At 44.1% G+C, this 21883-nt stretch overlaps 1 protein-coding gene across 1 annotated transcript; it reads right to left on the bottom strand.

The window, feature by feature from the left end:
• Window positions 1–5360: 5360 nt before the first annotated feature.
• Window positions 5361–19740, bottom strand: NONO (non-POU domain containing octamer binding). Its single transcript, XM_088445536.1, has 11 exons — window positions 19599–19740; window positions 16622–16787; window positions 16259–16452; window positions 11666–11967; window positions 11149–11244; window positions 10423–10619; window positions 7291–7375; window positions 7112–7214; window positions 6737–6776; window positions 6524–6636; window positions 5361–6180 (listed from the first exon to the last, which is right to left on the bottom strand). The coding sequence occupies exons 2-11, from the start codon at window positions 16779–16781 to the stop codon at window positions 6052–6054; spliced, it is 1419 nt and encodes a 472-aa protein (XP_088301662.1). The 5' UTR covers window positions 16782–16787; window positions 19599–19740; the 3' UTR covers window positions 5361–6051.
• Between the last annotated feature and the right edge of the window lie 2143 nt (window positions 19741–21883).

Raw genomic sequence — 21883 nt, 5'->3', positions numbered from 1 at the left:
CCTGGTGAAAAATCAGAAATGAAGGGCGACAAGAAAGAGCCCCCAAGTCTGACACCCTTCCGGCGGAAGCAATAGCTGTAAGCCATTTGAAAGCCACTGAGCTCAAGAGTTCAAATGGAGGACCTTGGAGAGCCACAGCCAAATCCCAAGGAGCCACTGGAAGGATAAAGGGAGGATGAATGCGAAGGACACCCTGCATAAAAGCGCGGCTATCAGAGAGAGGAGCAATCCTACGCTGGAACCACACGGATAGGGCAGAGACATGCACTTTCAATGAGACAAGGCGGAGACCATGATCTAAACCCGCCTGCAGGATAGCCAAAAGTATGGATATCCAAAACACTTGGGGATTGTAACCTCTGGGCCGACACCAATCAAAGTAGGTATGCCACACCCTGTGGTAAATCCTGGCAGAAGCAGGTTTCCGAGCTCTGTGCATGATGTTAACCACAGAGCTGGAAAAACCCTTGGACGTTAGGAGAGATGTCTCAAGAGCCACGCCATCAAAGACAGATGACCCAGGTCCGAGTAAAGGCAAGAACCCTGAGACAACAGGTCCAGACGTTGAGGCAACATCAATGGAGTGACTCTGAGGATCGGAGTACCAGTGACGTCTTGGCCACACTGGAGCCACCAGCAGGATCGTGCCTCCTTCATGCTTGAACTTCCGACGTACCCGAGGAAGAAGGAAGACTGAAGGAAACAGTTACGCAAACTGGAAGGACCACTTGACTGACAGAGCGTCCACTAGGTGAGCCTCGGCCTCTCGCTCTGGACCCGTACACTGGCAGTTTGTGATTGTGTCGGGAGACCATGACGTTTACCTCTGGAAGGCCCCACTTGTCCACGAGATGAAACATTTCTTGGTGAAGAGACCATTCCCCAGGATGCATGTCATGGTGGCTGAGGACATCCGCTTCCCAATTGAGTGCTCCTGGCATGAACACTACCGATGTGGCTGGGAGATTGCCTTCTGCCCAATCAAAATGCGTGACACCTGTCATTGCTCCCTGACTTCACGTTCTGCCTTGACGGTTGATGTAAGCCACCGTTGTGGCGTTGCCTGACTGAACCTGCACAGGCTTACCACGAAGAATTAGTCTGGCCTGTTGGAAGGCCCTGAAGACCGCCCAAAGTTCCAATATGTTTATCTGTAGGGGGCAGACTCTTCTGCTGTCCACCTTCCCTGAAAGAAGTGTGGACCTGTCACTGTGCCTCAACCCCGGAGGCAGGTGCCCCTTGGTGAGATGACCCGTCTGAATCCAGCAAACAAGAGACAGACGCACCTCCGGAGAGAGCACCATTCGTTTGTGCTATTATCCGATGGGGTAATCCATCCCACCTGGAGAGGATCGAACTCTGAGAGGCCGGGAGTGAAACTGGGCATACTCCACATGTCGAACGTCGAAACCATGGAGCCCAGTAACTGCATTGCTGAGTGAATGGACACGTGGCGACTGTGTAGGCACTTGCGTACCCGCGTCTGCAAATTGGAGATCTTGTCTGTCGTCAGAAAACTCCTCTGTTGTTGAGAATCTAGTACAGCCCAGAGATGGAGCACCCTCTGGGAAGGCGTTACGGAGGACTTCTTCCAGTTGATCAGCCACCCGTGAGTCTGCAGTAGAGATCGTAAGCTGTAGATGGTGAAGTAGTACCTCTAGAGACCCAGCTAGTAGAAGGTCATCCAGGAAGGGTTACAGGCAGACCCGCTGCAGATGGGCTGCCATTACCATAATTTCGAGCATACCACTTCCTGGATTTGGATGGCCTTGTCCTGGCTTGATTGGAGGCCTGTGCTGAAGCACTGATTGGGAGGCCTTCTGCAAAATGATAGGGCGTACCCGTGAGAGACCACTTCTCTTACCCAAGTGTCTGTGGTGGTCTGACACCAGCACTGGGCGAACTGGAGAAGTCAGTCTCCCACCCTGTGGTCCCCCAAGCGGAGGCCCATCCCATCAGGCTGAGGGCTTATCGTTAGCCTTGGCATCCGGACGTCTGGCACTCCAAGCCTGCTTCTTGGGCTTGGTAACATTTTTGGCACCTGACGGCCTAGGGAAATACTGAGCCTTAGGTTTTTCCTGAGGGCGATAGGACCAAAAGGACTATGTCCCAGACTTCGAGGGAGCAGGAGCCGAGGGGAGACAAGCAGATTTTGCAGCTGCCAAAGTGTCCACAATTTAATCCAAATCCGGGCCAAACAAGACTTGACCGTTGTAAGGTTAACACTCCAGCCCTTTCTTAGAATCAGCATCTGCTCTCCAAGAGTGCAACCATAAGGAGCGACACGCTAAAATAGCCGCAGCTGAAATCCTGGATGTTAAGAGGCTGATGTTTAAAGCTGGCGTCCCTGGTGGTCTAGTGCAGTGGTTCTCAAACTCGGTCCTCAGGACCCCACACAGGTCACGTTTTCCAGGTCACCCAGCAGGTGCACATGTGTATTCATTACTCACAGACACATTTTAAAAGAGCAACAGGTGGAGATAATTATTTCACTTGTGATTCTGTGAGGAGACCTGCAAAACATGCACTGTTTGGGGTCCTGAGGACAGAGTTTGAGAACCTGTGGTCTAGTGGAAGTGTAGGACTCAGTGCCTGGCTCCATGCACAACCAGCCCCAACCCTGGGCATAAAAAAAAAAATGGGACTGTGCATCAGCGGGCTCCCACCGCAGACGCCCGCCGCTTACCTGTTTCCCTGTCGGGTCCGGCCACAGTCCAGCGATCCTCCAGGAGCTCTGCTGAGACCCCGGAAGCCCTCCGAGATCCCAATAAGTGCTGGCAGGGTGGCGTAACGGCAGCCCAGACGACCATTGGACTGTCCGCTACTGAAGAATAAATATGATCTTCTGTGGCTGTTTGAACAGCCCTTCGGTGCAGTGACCAGACTCCTGCTGTGCACCTACGAAAGTGAGGTGCTTTGGCCTGGGGTATAGGAGAGGGCCCCGATGCATCCATGGGAGGACAGATTTAACTGTGTGGTGCCAGATAACTCCCATCATCGCCTATACCCCCAAGGTATCCTGTGGCATGCCTCCCTCATTGCTGCAATTACAATAAAATGTAACAGTTTTCTTATATAGCATTTTTCCTACCATAATAATTCCCACAGTTTTTTACAATAGTTAAATAATATAGCCGATATCCAGAGGAAGCATCTTATGGTATACTTCGACAATCCAGAAGCAGATGAATTCAGAGGGGTAAATTTACTAAAGTGAGAGGTTTTAGAAGGGGAGATGTTGGCCATAGCAAACAAAGAGATTCTAACTATTATCTTCTAGAAGGTGCATGTTAAATAGAATCTGACCAGTTGCTATGAGCAACATCTCCAGTTCTAAAAACTGTCACTTTAGTAAATTTACCCCAAAGAGGTTACATGTGCCATGTCTTTTTGAAGATTTGGGAGTGTCGAGAAATATATCTATGTGGAAAAATGAAGGTTTGCGCATCTTTTTTTGGATTTGCCCTCAAATTTAACACAACTAGTCATACACTATTGTATACATTAACGCCAAGATTCTCCTCCTCCCCCACCACCACCACAAATCAAACTGTGAGCTCTGTTAACTTGGTCTTAATCTAAACTTGTGCACATACTATCCTAATATTCATTTATACTTAGAAATGTTAGGTGCAAGACTTCTGGAGGTCCATTTAAGTGTGGAGTAATTTAAGAACCTTCCTGTCACCTTTATCTAAAAAGGTATGCCGATGGTCTAAATGCTGACATCCTGGCAAGTGTCTGACAGGTGTCAAAATCCTGTCAACTGTCATTAGACCTACGCCGGGAGCCCAACAACTGGCTCACCAATCGAAGGTAAGTTGGACGCAGACAGCCACAGGGGGGTTAGGGGCTCCCCGAGGGGGGGGGGGGGGGGGGACTTAAGGTTAGGCTGCGGGGAAGGGAAGGAGAGGAGAGGAGGGGGGGGGGGGAAGAAGGGTTAGGTTTAGGCACCTCAAAGGGAGGGGGGTTAAGGGGATGTTCACTGCAACCGGCAGTAAAACATACTGATTCCGTCCATAATCCCTAATTTCACCAAACAATCACTTATGCTCTAGGTCAGTGTTCCCAACATTTTTTGAATCATCACACCCTATGTGTCAGTATCAGCATTGTTTTTCCAGATATTCTGCAAAAATGAATCATTTACGTAAATTGTGTTTACCTTTCATACTTGGGTTATGGGGTGGTGGCCAGCATTGAATTTCTGTTTGCCAACATTTTATAATAGGCAAAACTATAGCAACGGACGCATTCTAAGCTGACTTGACCTTCTTCAGTGTCAGAGTTGGTCACTGTACTTAATGCGGAAAGGCAAAAAAAAAAAAAAAACATACCCCCTGCTGATGTCCAGGAATTTGTGGACAGTTTGCCAAGAAGGGTGTCTGCAGTAATCACCGCATGTGGTGGACAAAGTACTGACGTCATAATCTCGGAGATCTATTTGCTGGCAGTGTCCAAGCACTTTCGTGTACATAGTGTAATTTGATTATGCACCAACGACCCATAGCAACCTTAGAAGTTCCCCACAATACCATGTTTGGGAACCACTGCTCTGTGGCATGTATGCAGGGATGGACCACTACGCATTTCAACTTTACCATGAGCTGAATAATGTCACGAAAGCCATCACTGTGTGTACATTCTTTATTGGCAATAATTACCAACTAATATTTTGCATGCCACTGTAGTTTCCTTCTATTTCCCATTTCATTCAAAATATCTAATAACCTTTAATGTGTTGACTGATAGCACATGGAACCCAGCTGTTACCTTATATTAATTACACTGTGTAATGTGTGTGCACAAGATGTTAATACAAAATGGAGTAATGCCACTGAAATCACTATTGGAGTTTTTCTGAATGGGGCAGATAATGTCCCATCATGGTTCCTTCAATGTACAGCAGTGGGTAATAGGTCAGTGCTTTAAAAATAAAGGGGTACACATACATTTGTAAGCAAACACCCTCCTAACTCTAGCTTTGCAGAATCTGCACCCATACTTTCTCGTAAAATGTACTAGAACAATACAACATTTCTGTAAGTTGAAAGAACTTTGCTTAAATTTAGTCATTTTATAAATGTAACGGGGAAAAAATAAAAAATAAAGTCAGCTTTAAAAACATGACAAAAGCTTTTTTGCAAATATAACTGAAATCTTGTATAGACCCAGTAAATATAAGCAGCAATTTGGGATCCAAATTCATATACTCCATGATGGTAAATACAAAAATACAGCAACAAGTTTCCTGGAGTTTCCACTTCTGGGTTTTTAAGTATGCAAAAGAAATCAGACATTAGAAAGGTTAAAGAACAGGAAAAAGTGTAAACTAAAATGAAAAAAAAAAAAAAAAAAAAAAGACTTAAAATCCCATTTATTTATGAATTGTTTACACATCTCACATTGGTTATTCAGCAATCAAGTCCTCTCAACAATGCTAAGAGGAGACAACACTGGTGATGGTGGACTGCCCTGATATGAGGAAGATTAACAGAACACGACTGGCGCCTTGGGACTGAAGTGATGAGAGCTGAACTAGAAAATTAATCCCAGCAGGTAACAACCACTCAAGGTGGAAAATAAAAAATACAAACACTACATAAAGTATGGTCCAATATAAGAAGAAATAAAATAAAATATACATATAAAAACGAGCTTCGCCACTCAAGCTCAGGGCAGCCATAAGGTTGCAATCTTATGAAAAGACAAACCGTGTAATGGACTGAGGAGGCAGGAATGGGAGGCACAGTGGCATTTTACACATTGCAGCTTAGAAACAGTCCAAAAGTTAACGCTTATCTCCTGGAAAATAAGATGATCAGCAAATCCTTTGAGGAAATGTTCACATTATACAAGAATTCCTGCACTTAAGCAATACTCCCCCTCCCACCCCTTAAACCCCCAACAAAATGTGGTTAAAAATTTAGGGCCAGTCTCCACCTGCACCAGAGGCGGCCCTATAACATGAACACTACCAATACAAATCCAGTCACACTAGCCTTGGGAAACTCATGTGGCTGATGACCTGATACAAAAAGGAAAAAAAGATCAATATCGACGACGCTTATTAGGGCCAAAATCTGCCCCTGGTGTGCCACGTTGGAAAGCTTGTTGATTGGCTGCAGTGAGGGCTTCCATGTTGGGGGCCTGTCCAAATCGATCAGCTGTGGGTGGGGTCTGCAAAGGAGGGAGAGCAAGAAAAACATTAAAGCTGCATACACACAACGATTTTGTTACCAACGATTTTATGTCAGATTTTTTAAAGGGTAATGAACGGTTTTTATGAACTACCCTTTCCCTTAATGAAAATCGTTCAGTTGGTCAGTCTGACTGAACTACAAACGTGAACGTGCATGAACGATGATCGTACATAGTTTTAACTTAGAAAGTGAACAATTTTTTCAACGACTGAATAATATCGTTAACAATAATCGTTCAAAAAATCGTTGTGCGTGTATGCAGCTTAACTGCTACTTCAGAAGAAAAGTAAAAACTACAAAGAAAACCAAAACCAACTCACCATTCCAATTGCAGCTGCTTCCGGCATCATAGCGCCAGGCCCAGCTGTAGGAGCCGTTCCGGCAGGGACATTAGTATTGCCCAGTGATGCACGGTTATTCATTCCCATTGAGCCTGAACAAGAAACAGAATATATTAAAGGGAAAGTACCCAATGCTTTCAAGTTCTAGACTTCCAATAGAATATTTAACAAAAAAAAATAATGCAGTATTACCTGGCAATGCCATCTGTGCCATTCTCATGTCAGCTTCCCTCTAACAAAAGGTAAAGATAAAACAGTGATTTCACCTAGTAATCCAAGGTTACGGCAAATGTATTATGCAAAACTCCTAAAACTAAAAGTACCCCAACCACTCAGTATGAAGAATGTAACATTACCGGACTCTTATATTGCTGCCCAATAGAATATAGACTCCATTATCACAAGTACATCTTAGCAACTAGATTTTAGAGTTTTGTTGCAAAGGGTGACAAGAAAAGCATCTATTCGTAAAACATTGTATGGTAAGACAGAATTGCCTAATGGCATGAAGAACCATATGCATAGCATGCTTTATTATAAGAAAAGAACAGTAACATTTTCACTCACTGTATCAGGGTAGTTGCTTTTGAAGCCCTCCTGCTGACGTCTGAGCATCTCCTCCTGTTGCCGGCGAGTCTCTTCCTCACGCCTTCTGCGTTCTTCATCATGTCTAAGAGAACACAAAGGAAAACTGCAATTATTGCTCAACTAAACAGCAGAAACCTATCTTAAGGGAGCTGCCTTACCTGAGCTCCATCTGTTTGCGTTTCTGAACATCCTGGTTGTGTAATTCCTCCAGTCTGCGCAACTCCTCCTGGCGCCTCATTAGATCTGAAGAGATAAAGAAACGTTTCTATATGTTAAAATATATATATATATATGCACATGCTCAACTGCATTGCCTGTAACACATTTCTCATTCATCTAATTGTGGGCTGGGACTGAGGAGGAGCATCTTCAAGGCAACACACTTCCTCCTTGGCTTCTGTTACTTGACTAAAGCTCTGCAGGACAAACCACATCAGCAGCTCTAGCCTCTCCTGGATCACCAGCTGCAACAAGTATTCTAGAGAGGAGTATGGTTGTCAGTATCAGTTTGTACCTTGTGTTACCTGTAGGATGTACTATGTTGCTGTGTTCACAGATTGTTTACCTTGTGCATCTGTTATGTCTGATAATGGTAGCAATTCTAGATCCAAGTCTGAAATTGTTTCATCAGTAAGGTTTTATAGGTTTGAAATGTCATTCTAAGTTAACCAGTGGACCTCATGACCCTCAACTACTAGGTCATAGTAAACAGATTCACAGCAAGATCCATCAATAGCATAGAGCAGGACTAGTTAATGATTTCCATGGAAATAAAGGATGCAGATTTGAATATTCCAAACTGAGAAGATCAAATTTATTCTCAGAGTTGTGCTTCAATCCCACCATTTTCAGTTTTGAAGCTCTGCATTTCGGTCTGGCTACAAGCCCTCAAAGGGGGTACACAAACATTGTGGTTGACACAGCAGTTCTTCTGAAGTCCACAGCTGTGATTATAAGATTGTCTAGGTAAAGTTGATAATCATAGCATAGTCTCAGACCAGGAGGCAGCATGAACACTTCCCAGAAGCTGGATTTCTGGGTGTACTCAACATAGGCATACATCGAGCATCTGGGAAGTACAAAGAGCAATGAAGGAAACTAGCAGGACCATGCGCTCTGGGCAGAAATTAATGTTCCAGCAATCTCTACACTGTTCAAAAGTAGGCATGGAAACCCAGTAGGCTGATCATTTCAGCAGGTAGTCCTACACACAGGAGAATGGTGCTTTCACCAGCATATCTTTAAGCAAGCTGAGATGGGATCAGTATAGTAACCCGGTTGAACCACAAAAACGAGTGTTACTGCTACAATACCATGGACTTACAGGCATCCTTGGTCAAAGCCCATTCAGTCCTGTGGGAGTTCCACAGGATTTATCAGTTAACTCAGATAGCAATGCTCCTTGAGCTCTAAAAAGGAGGAGCGAGGATGGGGGTGGGTCCATGAAGGTGAGTTTATTAGCGCAAGCCTAACCAAGATAGTTCAGATACTCTGAGGGGAGAGCACGGAGATAACCGTATGGCAAGCATCCAATTTTAACATTAACGGAGCACAGTCCCAAGGAATATTTGAGGAGCTACACTCATATGCACTTCTCTATCAAGCACAGATTTGTTAGATACCATGGAATCTAATTTTTGGGACTTGCAGCCCTACCCCCTATATCCCCATTCTTAGCAAAGCTAGCACCAGGATTGTAAATTCTTAACTATGTGTCAGTTGAAGCCATAATTATCTCTTAGAAAAAGAACTGCAGAATGGAAACATGGAAGATGACGGAGCTTAAACAGTTTGAAGATATCTATACCCCACGGCTCAGAGTGCAACAGACTAAGAACAGGTTATAAAGTATAAAAATGCAGTATTAAATATAGGACTGTTACAGAAAAGTGTTGTTGAAAACAGAGTAAAACAAGGATGGAATCATACAGTTGCACTTCATGTTACAGCTGGTCATACAGTTTAGAGTCACATTATGTAAAGGCAAAACTGAATATCCATATCATGGGTATACGCTACTCTTTGAAGAGCTGTCAAAATAGATCTAAATTTTTTGCATTGGGAGACAAAAACAGTGGGTTTAGGACCTGACTATTACAGATTTGGATACCAAGTAAGGAAAAAGTTAAAACTAGCCTAAGGCAGACATAACCCCCTTCTCTAGTTTATAGCTTCCTAAAAGTGGCTATTGGCCATCTCCGCAGAGAGACTTCCCAGAAACGTCCCTACAAATTTCCAGGATTTACTAAAAGTGCACAAATCCAGCGAGTTCCTATTTCATACATTAGACCTCTTAGCAGGTGAAGCACTGCAAGAAACCAAACCACAGACATGCTTCAGGTGACAGCTGATCTACAGCCACTTACATAATTAGTAAATCAACTGAGGCCAGAGTGTGTTAATTAACATCAAACATGGCCCATCTCAGTACATGTGCATTTGTGAGTGGGACTAGTTACTCCTTTGTCTAAGGCAGTTTGTATTTAAAAATCAGTGACCATTACCCCTTATAATACTTCTGGAGGGAAGTTAATTGCACTAGTAATCTGTAGATTTAACCTGACCCAGCTTCCAAACGTGAAAGTTGTTTATACAAAAATTGAGGCATCACAGTGACCACTCATCAGAATTATAAATGGAACCAAGTTCTCTATGCAAAACTAGGAAGGCTGTAATATTTACACATTTCAGAAAGTGAAAAAAGTACAACGTACAGCAGATCACACTTTCTGGGCCTGGCATGTGAGATTGCGTTTATGAAGCGCTTGCCAATTAGTTAAACTGCTGTGGTTCCAGCTCGTGAGGGGAGCCATCTTGGAAAAGCTCAGTGTTATTGCTGGTCACGTGATTCACGTCTCAAACAACCAAAGAGCAAGTTTATATTCTAAATACGTGCTGGTCTATTCCACAAGTTGCCTCCAACTGCCAGCACCTTTAATTCTAGTTTATGGACCCATACTCTACTGGTGCTTTGTGCATTTTGATATTCCATTTCAGCAGTTGTCCGGGTCAGATTGTCCGACATCCACATATTTGTTAGTCTGTACCCAATATTCTACATCTACGCCCTAACAACCTCACCTACTGCTAACCCAGAGGGCCACAATCTGCAAGTATTGCAGTGGAGCCCAAAACCATTTGCCCTGTGGATAAAACCTTTGCCCCGTTTGCTTCCCCAAAGGTGCGGTGTCAAAGAGGAGTAGACTGTCAAGATTTGAAGTCTCACGGTGCTGCGAAATATATCCTTAAAACATTTCACCTTTTAAAAACAGATTAATAGACAAGCTAACCTTGACGCATAAGCATAACTTGATGCTCATGTCTTGCTGCCTCCATCTCTATTTCCATCTTCTCCTGGGCTTCCTTAATGTTCCGGTCAACCTGATCCTGCTGCTGTTTCTCCATATCAATCAGGGCTTTCCAGCGCATAGCATATTCATACTCAAAGCTTCCAGGCTGAGCAAAGCGAGGAGATTGCTCTCGCTCCCTAGAACCAAAAGTGATTAGACAATCATTAATAACTCTTTTTGATAAGACCTCTTAAAATAGTTCATCCCTGCCATCCATTTTCCTCCTTTTTGGCTACACAGACCCAGGAATTACCTGATCATTGCAACTTCTTTAAGCAATTTGGCTACTTTCTTTATTAAAGCCCACAACTTTAGATACCGATATTAAATAATATGAAGGCAGCGTTTGAGCACAGAAACAAAAAAAACAAACAAAAAAAAACACAATCCTCAAACAGGAGAAGGCGAGAGAAAAAAGGTACTTTTTCCTATGGTAACAATGGAAATTGTGAACAACTACTAACATTGCATAAAACTTTATAGATTCAAATTGCAATGGAGCCACCAATAAGGTTAAGTAGGAAAGAAGAAAGTGTTCCCTGTCCTAAGTAAGCAATGTACAATCAGCTTCATGTTTCAAGTTACAAATCACCAGAATATCTAGTGTCACCACCAGGAAAAGTATACAATTGCATTGATATATCAGGAAGGTAATCAATGACATACTTATGGTAGGACTGAGACTTGGCAATAAGTTTCTCAGGTAAGCCTTCTTCATCATCAAGCTGCTCCATAGGCTCCACAGTTATAGGACGGGGAAACCTGCACAACAAGAACACAAACCAATGACTTTCATGTCACACCAAATTGTAGGAAGGAGAATAGAACATGGCTGTGTATCTATTACATGCAGCCAGCTGTCTCCTGATCACATCCCACAAAAAAAAAATAAAAAAATGCTTCATACACTTTATAAGGCCAACACTGTGCCTTAAAGAATAAAATATACGGCATTGTTACCAAGTGTATGTGAAGGTTACAGAAGTGCTTATAATGTAAGTGTGTATTTAGGTGCTGCCATTGCACCCTATTGTTGTAGGATAAATAAGACCTATTCATATCTATGAAAGCAGCTACATCAAAACATAAAAGTTAGTAATATTTTATAATCAGTATTAGTGGTGGTCAACTAGACTAGTCAGTGAATGTGTCACGGTAGTATAACAGGGCACCAAGTACTCACGCAGTGAGAAGATAAGAGCCATCAGCACAGCGATCTAGAGCTTTCCGAGCTGCTGGTTTAGATGCAAATTCAACAATTCCTTTGCCTGTGGGTCTTCCACGATCATCCACAATTACTATAGCTCTTTCAACTTGCCCAAATATGAAGAAGGATTCCTCCAACAACTCATTAGACACAAACTGGGGAAGATTCCGCACAGACAGAGCAGCACTGTGGCAGGCAAAACGAACACGCAGCTGTTTCCCTCGCAGAGGAAGATTATCAAGCTCTGCCTTAGCTATCTCTGCCAGCGTACGAGTTTCCTGTGGAAGACAAAATGGGAGCTTAGACCTGGTAAACTAAACTAGTTCAGTGGTTCACAACCATGTCCTCAAAGTTCACCAATAGGACATGTGATAATTGCCTGTGCTCTTCTGAGGCAGTCTAGTCACCAATGAAACTTATTTTATACGTTACTTATTTTTGCAGACTTCCTCAGGAGGTTGTATATTACAAGAAAACAGGGCTGAGAAACTCTGACAAATACAATCAGGTGCCACTTTATTAGGAACGCCTGCACAACTGCTCATTGATGCAAACATCTAACCAACTATCCATAATGCAGCAACGTATTGCATAAAAGCATGTACATATTGACAAGAGGTTCAGTTGTTGTTCAGACCAGACACCAAAATAATGTAAATAATGTGATCAGACAGTCAGGGTGGTTTAAAAAATATAAATGTGGGCAAAGGCGCAACCTCCTAAGATGTTACCAGGTGAAGCAAAATACAGTCTCATAAATTATGCAAGTTCATTGAGGATTGAAAAGTCCTTCTTCAATTTGGACAACACCAAATCCAACAGATGTATCCCTCGTAGATCACATATAAAAAGAAGAGAAGAATCGCACTATAGCGTAGTAAAATTTAATCACATGAAATATCACACATCTAAAACACAAATCCTTCACCAACATATAGAAAGCGTACCAGAGATGGCGGTGTATAATGCACACCTATTCACATATAAGCCAGTATATCCCAAAGTCTCCCGGGAAGGACCTGGAGTGGCAGTTCTTAGGTGTGTGTTCCTCGCCAAGGTGGAAATCCTCTGGTGCTATCTCTCTGTCACCAACGCGTTTCAACTCCCTTCTGGAGTCTTTTTCAAGGTGTGTTTGGTTGGTGCTAGAGCGATCTTTAAATACCCCTCACCTCCCTCTGATAGGTGGACAGAGGAGGAGGGGCTAAATAGTTGCATTCATTTATACAATCAAAAAAATATATATTATATTCCTTTCTCCAATCTAACATATAATGACTCACTGTAATGGGTCAACAATAATTAAAAATACATATTACATAAAAAATATCTCCCTCCTGGAACGCAAATCCCAACAGCGCTACGTCACTTCCTGTTTACCTTGTATTATAAATCCGGGAAGCCTTTAATAAAACATCCTTCTCTCTGTATGCTAAAAATAGCTACTCGACACCTCCACATTAAGGAGTAGCACTCGTGTACCTTCTAATATCCTGCATGGATCTAATTCAGACCCGGAAGCATGACACGCGCCTTTGATCATGAGGCGTGGAACGCATAATAACCACGTGTCCAAGAGTCGCGCTTTCGCCTCTCTTACCACGACGCAGGAGTCTACCGGAAGTCTGGCGATATATCACACGCCTCTACTTCCGAGGCGTGGAACGCAACGCTCCCCTAATCCCGGAAGTTAGTCTCAAATGCTTTCCAACATCATATAGGGATATAGAAAAAAGGCCGGAAACCATATCGCATCCCTTCATCATTCGGTATACAAAGAATAAGTTCCAAATAAATAACATAAAATTTCATAAAATGATCCTACAAAAATATTTAAAAGGCATAAAATCCTCATAGAAACCATTTTAATTCAAAATCAAATGGTTTCTATGAGGATTTTATGCCTTTTAAATATTTTTGTAGGATCATTTTATGAAATTTTATGTTATTTATTATATTTATAAGAACTGTTTATATCTAATGTAAAATATGATGTGAACTTATTCATTTATTTCCTTTATTGTTATGATTTATTGCTTTTATTTGGAACTTATTCTTTGTATACCGAATGATGAAGGGATGCGATATGGTTTCCGGCCTTTTTTCTATATCCGTATATGATGTTGGAAAGCATTTGAGACTAACTTCCGGGATTAGGGGAGCGTTGCGTTCCACGCCTGGGAAGTAGAGGCGTGTGATATATCGCCAGACTTCCGGTAGACTCCTGCGTCGTGGTAAGAGAGGCGAAAGCGCGACTCTTGGACACGTGGTTATTATGCGTTCCACGCCTCATGATCAAAGGCGCGTGTCATGCTTCCGGGTCTGAATTAGATCCATGCAGGATATTAGAAGGTACACGAGTGCTACTCCTTAATGTGGAGGTGTCGAGTAGCTATTTTTAGCATACAGAGAGAAGGATGTTTTATTAGAGGCTTCCCGGATTTATAATACAAGGTAAACAGGAAGTGACGTAGCGCTGTTGGGATTTGCGTTCCAGGAGGGAGATATTTTTTATGTAATATGTATTTTTAATTATTGTTGACCCATTACAGTGAGTCATTATATGTTAGATTGGAGAAAGGAATATAATATATATTTTTTTGATTGTATAAATGAATGCAACTATTTAGCCCCTCCTCCTCTGTCCACCTATCAGAGGGAGGTGAGGGGTATTTAAAGATCGCTCTAGCACCAACCAAACACACCTTGAAAAAGACTCCAGAAGGGAGTTGAAACGCGTTGGTGACAGAGAGATAGCACCAGAGGATTTCCACCTTGGCGAGGAACACACACCTAAGAACTGCCACTCCAGGTCCTTCCCGGGAGACTTTGGGATATACTGGCTTATATGTGAATAGGTGTGCATTATACACCGCCATCTCTGGTACGCTTTCTATATGTTGGTGAAGGATTTGTGTTTTAGATGTGTGATATTTCATGTGATTAAATTTTACTACGCTATAGTGCGATTCTTCTCTTCTTTTTATATGTGATCTACGAGGGATACATCTGTTGGATTTGGTGTTGTCCAAATTGAAGAAGGACTTTTCAATCCTCAATGAACTTGCATAATTTATGAGACTGTATTTTGCTTCACCTGGTAACATTATCTTAGGAGGTTGCGCCTTTGCCCACATTTATATTTTTTATTACTGTGTTTGAAGTGTTGTATGACCACTTCAGTGGATCGAAGAGCAGCATCCATTTATTGAAGCTCAGGTTCCCACTTAGATATTCAAACCACCCTGACTTTTAAATAACAAAGAAACTGAAGATCTCCTGGGATTTTAATGTACAGCAATAGAAACTGAAATATCCATGCATTATACCAGTGGTATGCAGAAAGCACAGTACAGGTTGAGTCTCCCATATACAAATTGCTTGGGACCAGGGGTATTTTGGATATCGGAATATTTCGTATTTTATAATATTTGCATACCATAATTAAATATCTTGGGCATGGGACACAAATATACAGACAGAATGTATTTGTGTGTTATATACAGCTTATACACACAGTCTGTAGGTAATTTTATACAATTTTCAATAATTTTGTGGCTCAAACAAAGTTTGTGTACATACATGAAATTCATTTATGTTTCATATACACAGAGCTTAAAAGGTAATTTTATACAAAATGTTTAATAATTTTGTGCCTTAAACAAAGTCTGTGTACATTGAACCATCAAAAATCAAAGATTTCATTAGCTCAGTCATGCCAAACAAAATCCGTATTTCGGAATATTTGGATATGGGAGACTCAACCTGTTTGTCAAACCTTCAAGGTGGCAGAAAACCACAGTAGAGGACCACATCAGGTTCAACTTGTGTCAGCTAAGAACAGGAAGCTAAGGCTACAGTGCATACAGGCTCAACAACACTGGAAAAATGTTGCATGGTCTGAATCAGACTCAATTTCTGCTGCAACATACATATAGTTGGGTCAGAAATTGGAATAAACCATAGAGTCATCCTGCCTTGTGCCAACAATTCATGCTGGTGTAATGGTTTGGGGAATGTATTCTTGGCACACATTAGGTCCTTTCATACCAACTGAGAATTGTTTAACTTCCAATATCTACATGAAAATTACTGCCGACTATGTGCATCCTATTATCGCAAAATTTTTCCCATAATAGCTACTTCCAGCAGGTTAACATGTCACAATCTCAAGCTGGTCGTACAAACTTTACTATAGCAGTGTCCATGAATGGCCTCCACAATCATCAGATGTCAATTCAATAGAGTACCTTAGGGATGTGGTGAGAAATCCACAAAATTAATGTACATAAAACAAATCTGCAGCAACTGTGATGCTAGGAGGTCAACATGGACCAGAATCCCTAAATTTACAGCACCTTGTGGAATCCATGGCACATAGAATTCAAACTGTTTTGGGGGCACTTTTCCCCCAGTACAAGAAAGGTGGGAGAGATCGATATATACTGTATATTATATGTATATAAACAATATATGTATGTATTAAGAGGAATTGATACTATTTTCATAAAATTGTAATGCAATAATGTCATAGGTTATAATGACACCTGCAGAGCAAATAAATAAACTCACCAGCCTGATGAAACCGAAGCCTTTGTCTTTGTGTATAAAGATCTCGCCTGCCTTGCCATATTTCTCAAACATTTTACGTAGCTCCTCTTCTGTGACATCGGGAGGCAAATTGCCCACAAAGAGGCGGCTGCGTTGAGTGAACGTCTTCTCTCCTGGCTTCCGGAAATTCTTTAAATCAATTGTCACTCCATCATCTAGGCAGGAAATGGCATTTCATAAATGAAGTCAACACAAATTTTCTATAGATTTGCTCAATAATTACAACTGTTAGGAGGAGCTCTTAAAACTGCTGTAGCTACAAAAGGTTCTGTCTTTTGCTGACAATAACATGTAAAACTGTAAACACCACAATAATACACTTACTGGGACTGGTTTGTTGTCCATTGGTAGGGGAAGGAGAGTCTGGTGCTTGCTGTTGATATTGCTGCTGATGATGCTGTTGATGATGCTGATGTTGATTATATTGAGGCTTTCTATGAGCATGGTTTTGCTGATCGGATTTAAAGCCCCTGTTCCCCTGCATTTTCAGCTACAAAAATAGATACATACAGTGAAGAAAAACTCTGAAGCATCCTGCCCCTTACCAGCACGCAATTCTTTTTCACAGAACATGGTTACAGAATTAAAAAAAAACCAGATAATTTATTTTAAAGGATTGTGAATATGCTGATCTGAAGTCCCCAAGTGGCACTTCTCTTGTTATTATTGAACATTATTTAGTTAGAAATTTTACACAACACAGAAACCAACAGAGTTGCTTCACCTAGCGTGTACCTGAAGTGCCAAATGGCTAAAATAAATAAAAAATAAATTATATATATATAAGGGTTCTATATATTTTATAGATAGATATATCTCTATCTATGCACTATAACCCTTCCCCCCCATGTTAATGATTATGTCACACACCAAATGATGGGTGGGGTGTGACAGTTATTGAGCACCCTGAAAAGTGCATCAGTTCGTGACCGCATGCGCACAGCATCCATTCACATTGACAGCAGCGCTTGTGGGCAGCCCGGCAAGTCTAAGTGCCAAACACGCCCTCATGTGTCACTAAAAGGGGGCGCATCTCAAAAGACACGCACTCTTCTTGGCCTCGCGCAGATGTTCCCTTGCTCTAGGTCTGGCGCCCCACCCAGCACTGGACCTAGAGTGAACACTACACACACATATACATACACACACACGTAGACACGCTCATCTATGCCGCAATTAGCATGCCTGCACAGCATAGACTTCAATGGGGTAATTGCCGGATGCGAGTGCTGCACTATGCGTGCACATCGCGACAACGATGACGCTGGCTACATCTGTATATATACACGCATATAGAGTGAGGGCTCTGCTGACTCATACATGGAGGGGTGGGTGAGTGGGGGGACAAAACGCTGCTTACACCCTGGCAGCTGCATTGAGGACAGAGCAGCCACCAGTGGACATTTATCTCTGCAGCCACCGGGTTGCCTCTAGCTAGGCAGCAGTGAGGGTAAGTGGGGAGGTGGAGAGAAATTCGTGGAGGACAGCAGGCTAACTTTTTTCCCCCGGCGGTTGCCCCATCCACTCTGCAGCCGCTGGGTGTTGGATCCGCGGAGCTATCTTCTCTAGCCAGGCGGCAAGGGGCTAGAAGAGGACAGAGACTGCATTTGTCTATTTGCTTGACAGCTGCTCCTTCCTATTGCAACTGCCAGGGGTGTGTGGCGCTGGGCTGTCTAGTTAGGCGGCAGGGGGTAGGGGGAGAGGTAGACAGTGGGCCATTACTATTTTTTTCCCTGGCGGCTGGTCCTTCTCCTCTACAGCCGCCGGGTGGGAGTGCGCCGTTACCAGGCTTCCCGCTTACTGCTTCCTAGCAGTGATCGGAAAAGGAGGAGGGGCGATGGGTGCAGGGGGACCAGGAGGTCCCTCAGATATGGGCGGCTGCTGGAAGTTAACTTCCAGAAAGCCGCCCACTCGACGTTGACAGGCCGTATTAGATGCGACCATGGCAGGGAAATGCCTGCCTGGTGTGGTCGCATCTGATGCGACTGTGCCACACAAGTGGCTAAAGAAAGTATTCCCGCTATGCACTAAGGGAAATTCGCAGGGACAGTGATTGCAGTAACCACTGTCCTTGCGAGTTATATCCCTGGCATTATGTGGAAATCTCATGTTTGGTAAGACTTCTCCGGGAGAAGTTGACAGTGCACACTGTCACTTTCCACCACCAGCCTGAAACCGCAGGAGAGAGATCGGAACATCTCTCTCCGGCTTGTAAGACTCCTTAGGCTTAAAGCAGTTTACACCATCTTCAGATGGTGTACACTAAAGCCGGCTACACATGGTACGATGTGTAGCCGGCGATGCGACGGCCAACATATCGGGTGGTCACCACACGCTGAGCGATTTGCTGCCCGACATGCTGGCACACCCCTCCCACCCACATAGCACTGCATGGAATCATACATCACTGCACCAGATCTCTTGTGTAGCATGAAAGATCTGGAGGAGCGATGTACAATCCCACAGGAGAGCACACTGGTAGAAATCATGCCCACACACAGAACGATATTGCAGCCATATTGTTCCAATCAGTCAGATCGGCCGCTATATCGTTCCGTGTGTGTGGGGCCCTTAACAGAACCAATCTCCTAAAAGCTTACTTTTCAGAATTTAGTACACAGAAGAGATTGTAGTTCCCATTGAATAATAGGTAGTGACGTGGAGTTGAGGGCGGAAGTGCGGTTTCATGTCCATAAAGGCCACCAAAAGAAGAAATTTGTTCTCTCTCCACGCTTCGGGCACGTTGGCTCACCACAGTTTTATATCCCCCCCCCCCCTCTAGGTCTAAGTGGATAGTAACTAGTGATGTTGGACAGTACCTGACAGAGTATATCTAATGAAGGGGGATCTATAAACTACCATTGATAATAATGGGGCCTATGATATGCAGTGCTATTAGTACATAGCAACAATTATGCAGAAACTGCAGCCTCTACATCATTTATGAAAAAAATAGCTTGATAAATAGGCCCCTAAATGTGATGGAAATGGTTTGAAAAAAACAATAAAAATTAATAACATTTTCGTCAGATATAGTAATAACTCTTCCATCGGAGCTCACATGTAAGTGATCTGATGGGAATAGCCTTAGGATTTCATACACAAGCAATCCATTCACACAGCAACCGCATCCATCTTCCCTCACAATGGCCCCCTCCTCCCCATACACTGCATGCCAGTTCTAGGCCTGGAGATGGAACCCGGACCCAGAGAGCTAGCTAGCCACACGCTAACAACCGGACGGTGCCCGCGTCTCTTTCCCGTCCCACACACAGCTGTAACCGAGACGTAACCCGTTTACCTGGCCTGATGTCCGCTACGCAGCGCCCGTTGTTCAGATTCAGCCCACGACCTCCCGCGCACCAAAGGAACCTCTTGCCCGGCGGAAAGAGACTTCAACCAAACTACAACAAGGCCAAAGCCTTTCTCCTCCTCCTATTGGTCGATGTGCCCGGGCAAGTCCTATCCTTCATCACTGTGATTGGCTTAAGAGTATATCATTCATGGCTCAAACCGACGTCGTGTATTAATTGGCCGATATGAGCGACTGTGGGTGTGGCCTGCTAGGTCGCAGTAATGTCGGAGCAGCAAGCTTGTGTGAGAGTTGACGGAAGGGAATAATAGGCACGTTAGTGCGCACGCGCCCATGGGGATCAGTCACTGGTGGAAGCGGCAGGTGGCGTCGGCGACTTGGCACAAAGCTGGTTACATGGCGGAGGTGGGGGCAGGGTGGACTGTGTAATGGCTTCTGTATATTTTCACAGCGATCGTCATTAAGTGCTGGGGGCTATTTCAGACGCTTGCGAACGTCCTTCGTCAGTACCGTCCAACTACATCTCTTATACTCCTATTCCTCTTGTTAGCAAGGTCACATTTTGCTTTTATATGAAAAAAAACAACCAATAAACCGTTGTAACCTGAGTGCTCCTTTGTATAGCAATTTCTGTTTCATTAAAATAATATTCCACCTTCTGTTTTGGAAGTGCTTTACAATGGAGATTTGAAATGCAATTGCTCTTACTACGGGGCTTGTCCAGGATGATAAATATGTCAGTAGTGATAAATGAATTTTGAACTTGCTGAAAGAAAATTGTAAAAATCAGAGCTATTCATCAATCAGCCATTCACAAAATAACTACCGACACTTCACCTTTTCCCTTGCTATTCCATTGATATTCGCAGGATTTTTTCAAACTGCATCATCTATCTAATATTTTCAACTTGCTAGTGTCCCTGCAGCCCTATCTCCCATAAGTGTACCCGCAGCCCTCTCCTAACCTGCCGGTGTTCCATTGGGCATGTAGGCTTGCGGGTACCAAGGAAGAAGGGAAGGAACTTCAAGGAAGGACGGAGGTGGTGCTGGAGAGACGAAGGCAGTGGAGACACAAGGGAGGGATGATAATTGCTGGTGGTTAAGGCTTTAACAGTAGGACGTTAGCCTTGCCCGCATTTAACATCATTTGCAGGAGTTCTGGCAGTGCTAGCCAGCCAGTAGTGCTACTACTGTACTTGCCAGCCCTGGGAGATCCTGTGTGCAGCTGGGTATGGAGACTGTGGGCAGAAGGCGGGATGGGCATGGGGGGCAGCACACTCTGGGCACACAGTGCACCCCGGAGCGCTTGGTTGCCTGCCTGGCTGCTTCTGAGTGGATATGGTATGGGCACCTGTCTGCAGCTGCTGTTCAGTGTGTGGCGGCTGGAGGGAGAATCCTGCAGGGTCTCCAGTCCAGAGAAATGCTGTGTGCAGTGGGGAAAATAGAGGCTGCAGGCAGGAGGTAGGGTGGGGGCAGCAGACTCTGGGCACACAGTGCAAACCGGTGGGCTTGGCTGCCTGCTCAGCTGCTTCTGTGTGGATATGGTCCGGGCACCAGTCTGCGCTGCTGCTCATTGTGCACCGGCTGGAGGGAAAGTCCTGCAGAATCTCCGGCCCAGAGAAATGCTGTGTGCAGTGGGGGAAAGAGTGGCTGTGGGCAAGAGGTAGGGTGGGGGCAGCAGACTGGGCACACAGTGCACCACAAAGTGCTCGGCTGCCTGCCAGGCCACTTCTGTGTGGATATGGTCCAGGGACCTGTCTCCGGCTGCTGTGCAGTGTGTGCCGGCTGGAGGGAGAGTCCTGTGGCGTCTCTAACCCTGAGGGAGATCCTGTGTGCAGTGGGGGGTGGAGGCTGTGGGAACGGGAGAGGGCAGACTCTGGGCACAGTGTACCCTGGAGCGCTTGGGTGCGTGCCCAGCCATTTCTATGTGGAGTTGGTCTGGGTACCTTGCTGTGGCTGCTGCTTGGTGTGTGCCCGTCAACAGGAGACGGGCAATGAGGGATAGATACTGTTGGTAGCAGGTTTGTGCAGGGGGCAGCAGAGTATGCACTGAGCTGGAGGCAGTGGGGAGGGATCTGAAAAGATTGTGTCGTGTAAACGGCAGCTTGCATAGATATTCAGGTGCTGTACACCATCTCAGGATGGCGTATAGTTTCACTGTCAAGTTCCAAAAAAAAGCATTTCCGGAACTTCACGAATCACATAATTTCTACGTCCCAAGTATGGGTACTGTGGAAATTATCGGGGCAGATCTGCAACCAGGAGATGTGAGT

Source organism: Taudactylus pleione, unplaced genomic scaffold (assembly GCF_031769625.1).
Source record: "Taudactylus pleione unplaced genomic scaffold, aTauple2 ptg000381l, whole genome shotgun sequence".
In the NCBI taxonomy this organism is placed as follows: Eukaryota; Metazoa; Chordata; class Amphibia; order Anura; family Myobatrachidae; genus Taudactylus; species Taudactylus pleione.
This window is presented reverse-complemented; position numbering and strand designations above follow the sequence as displayed.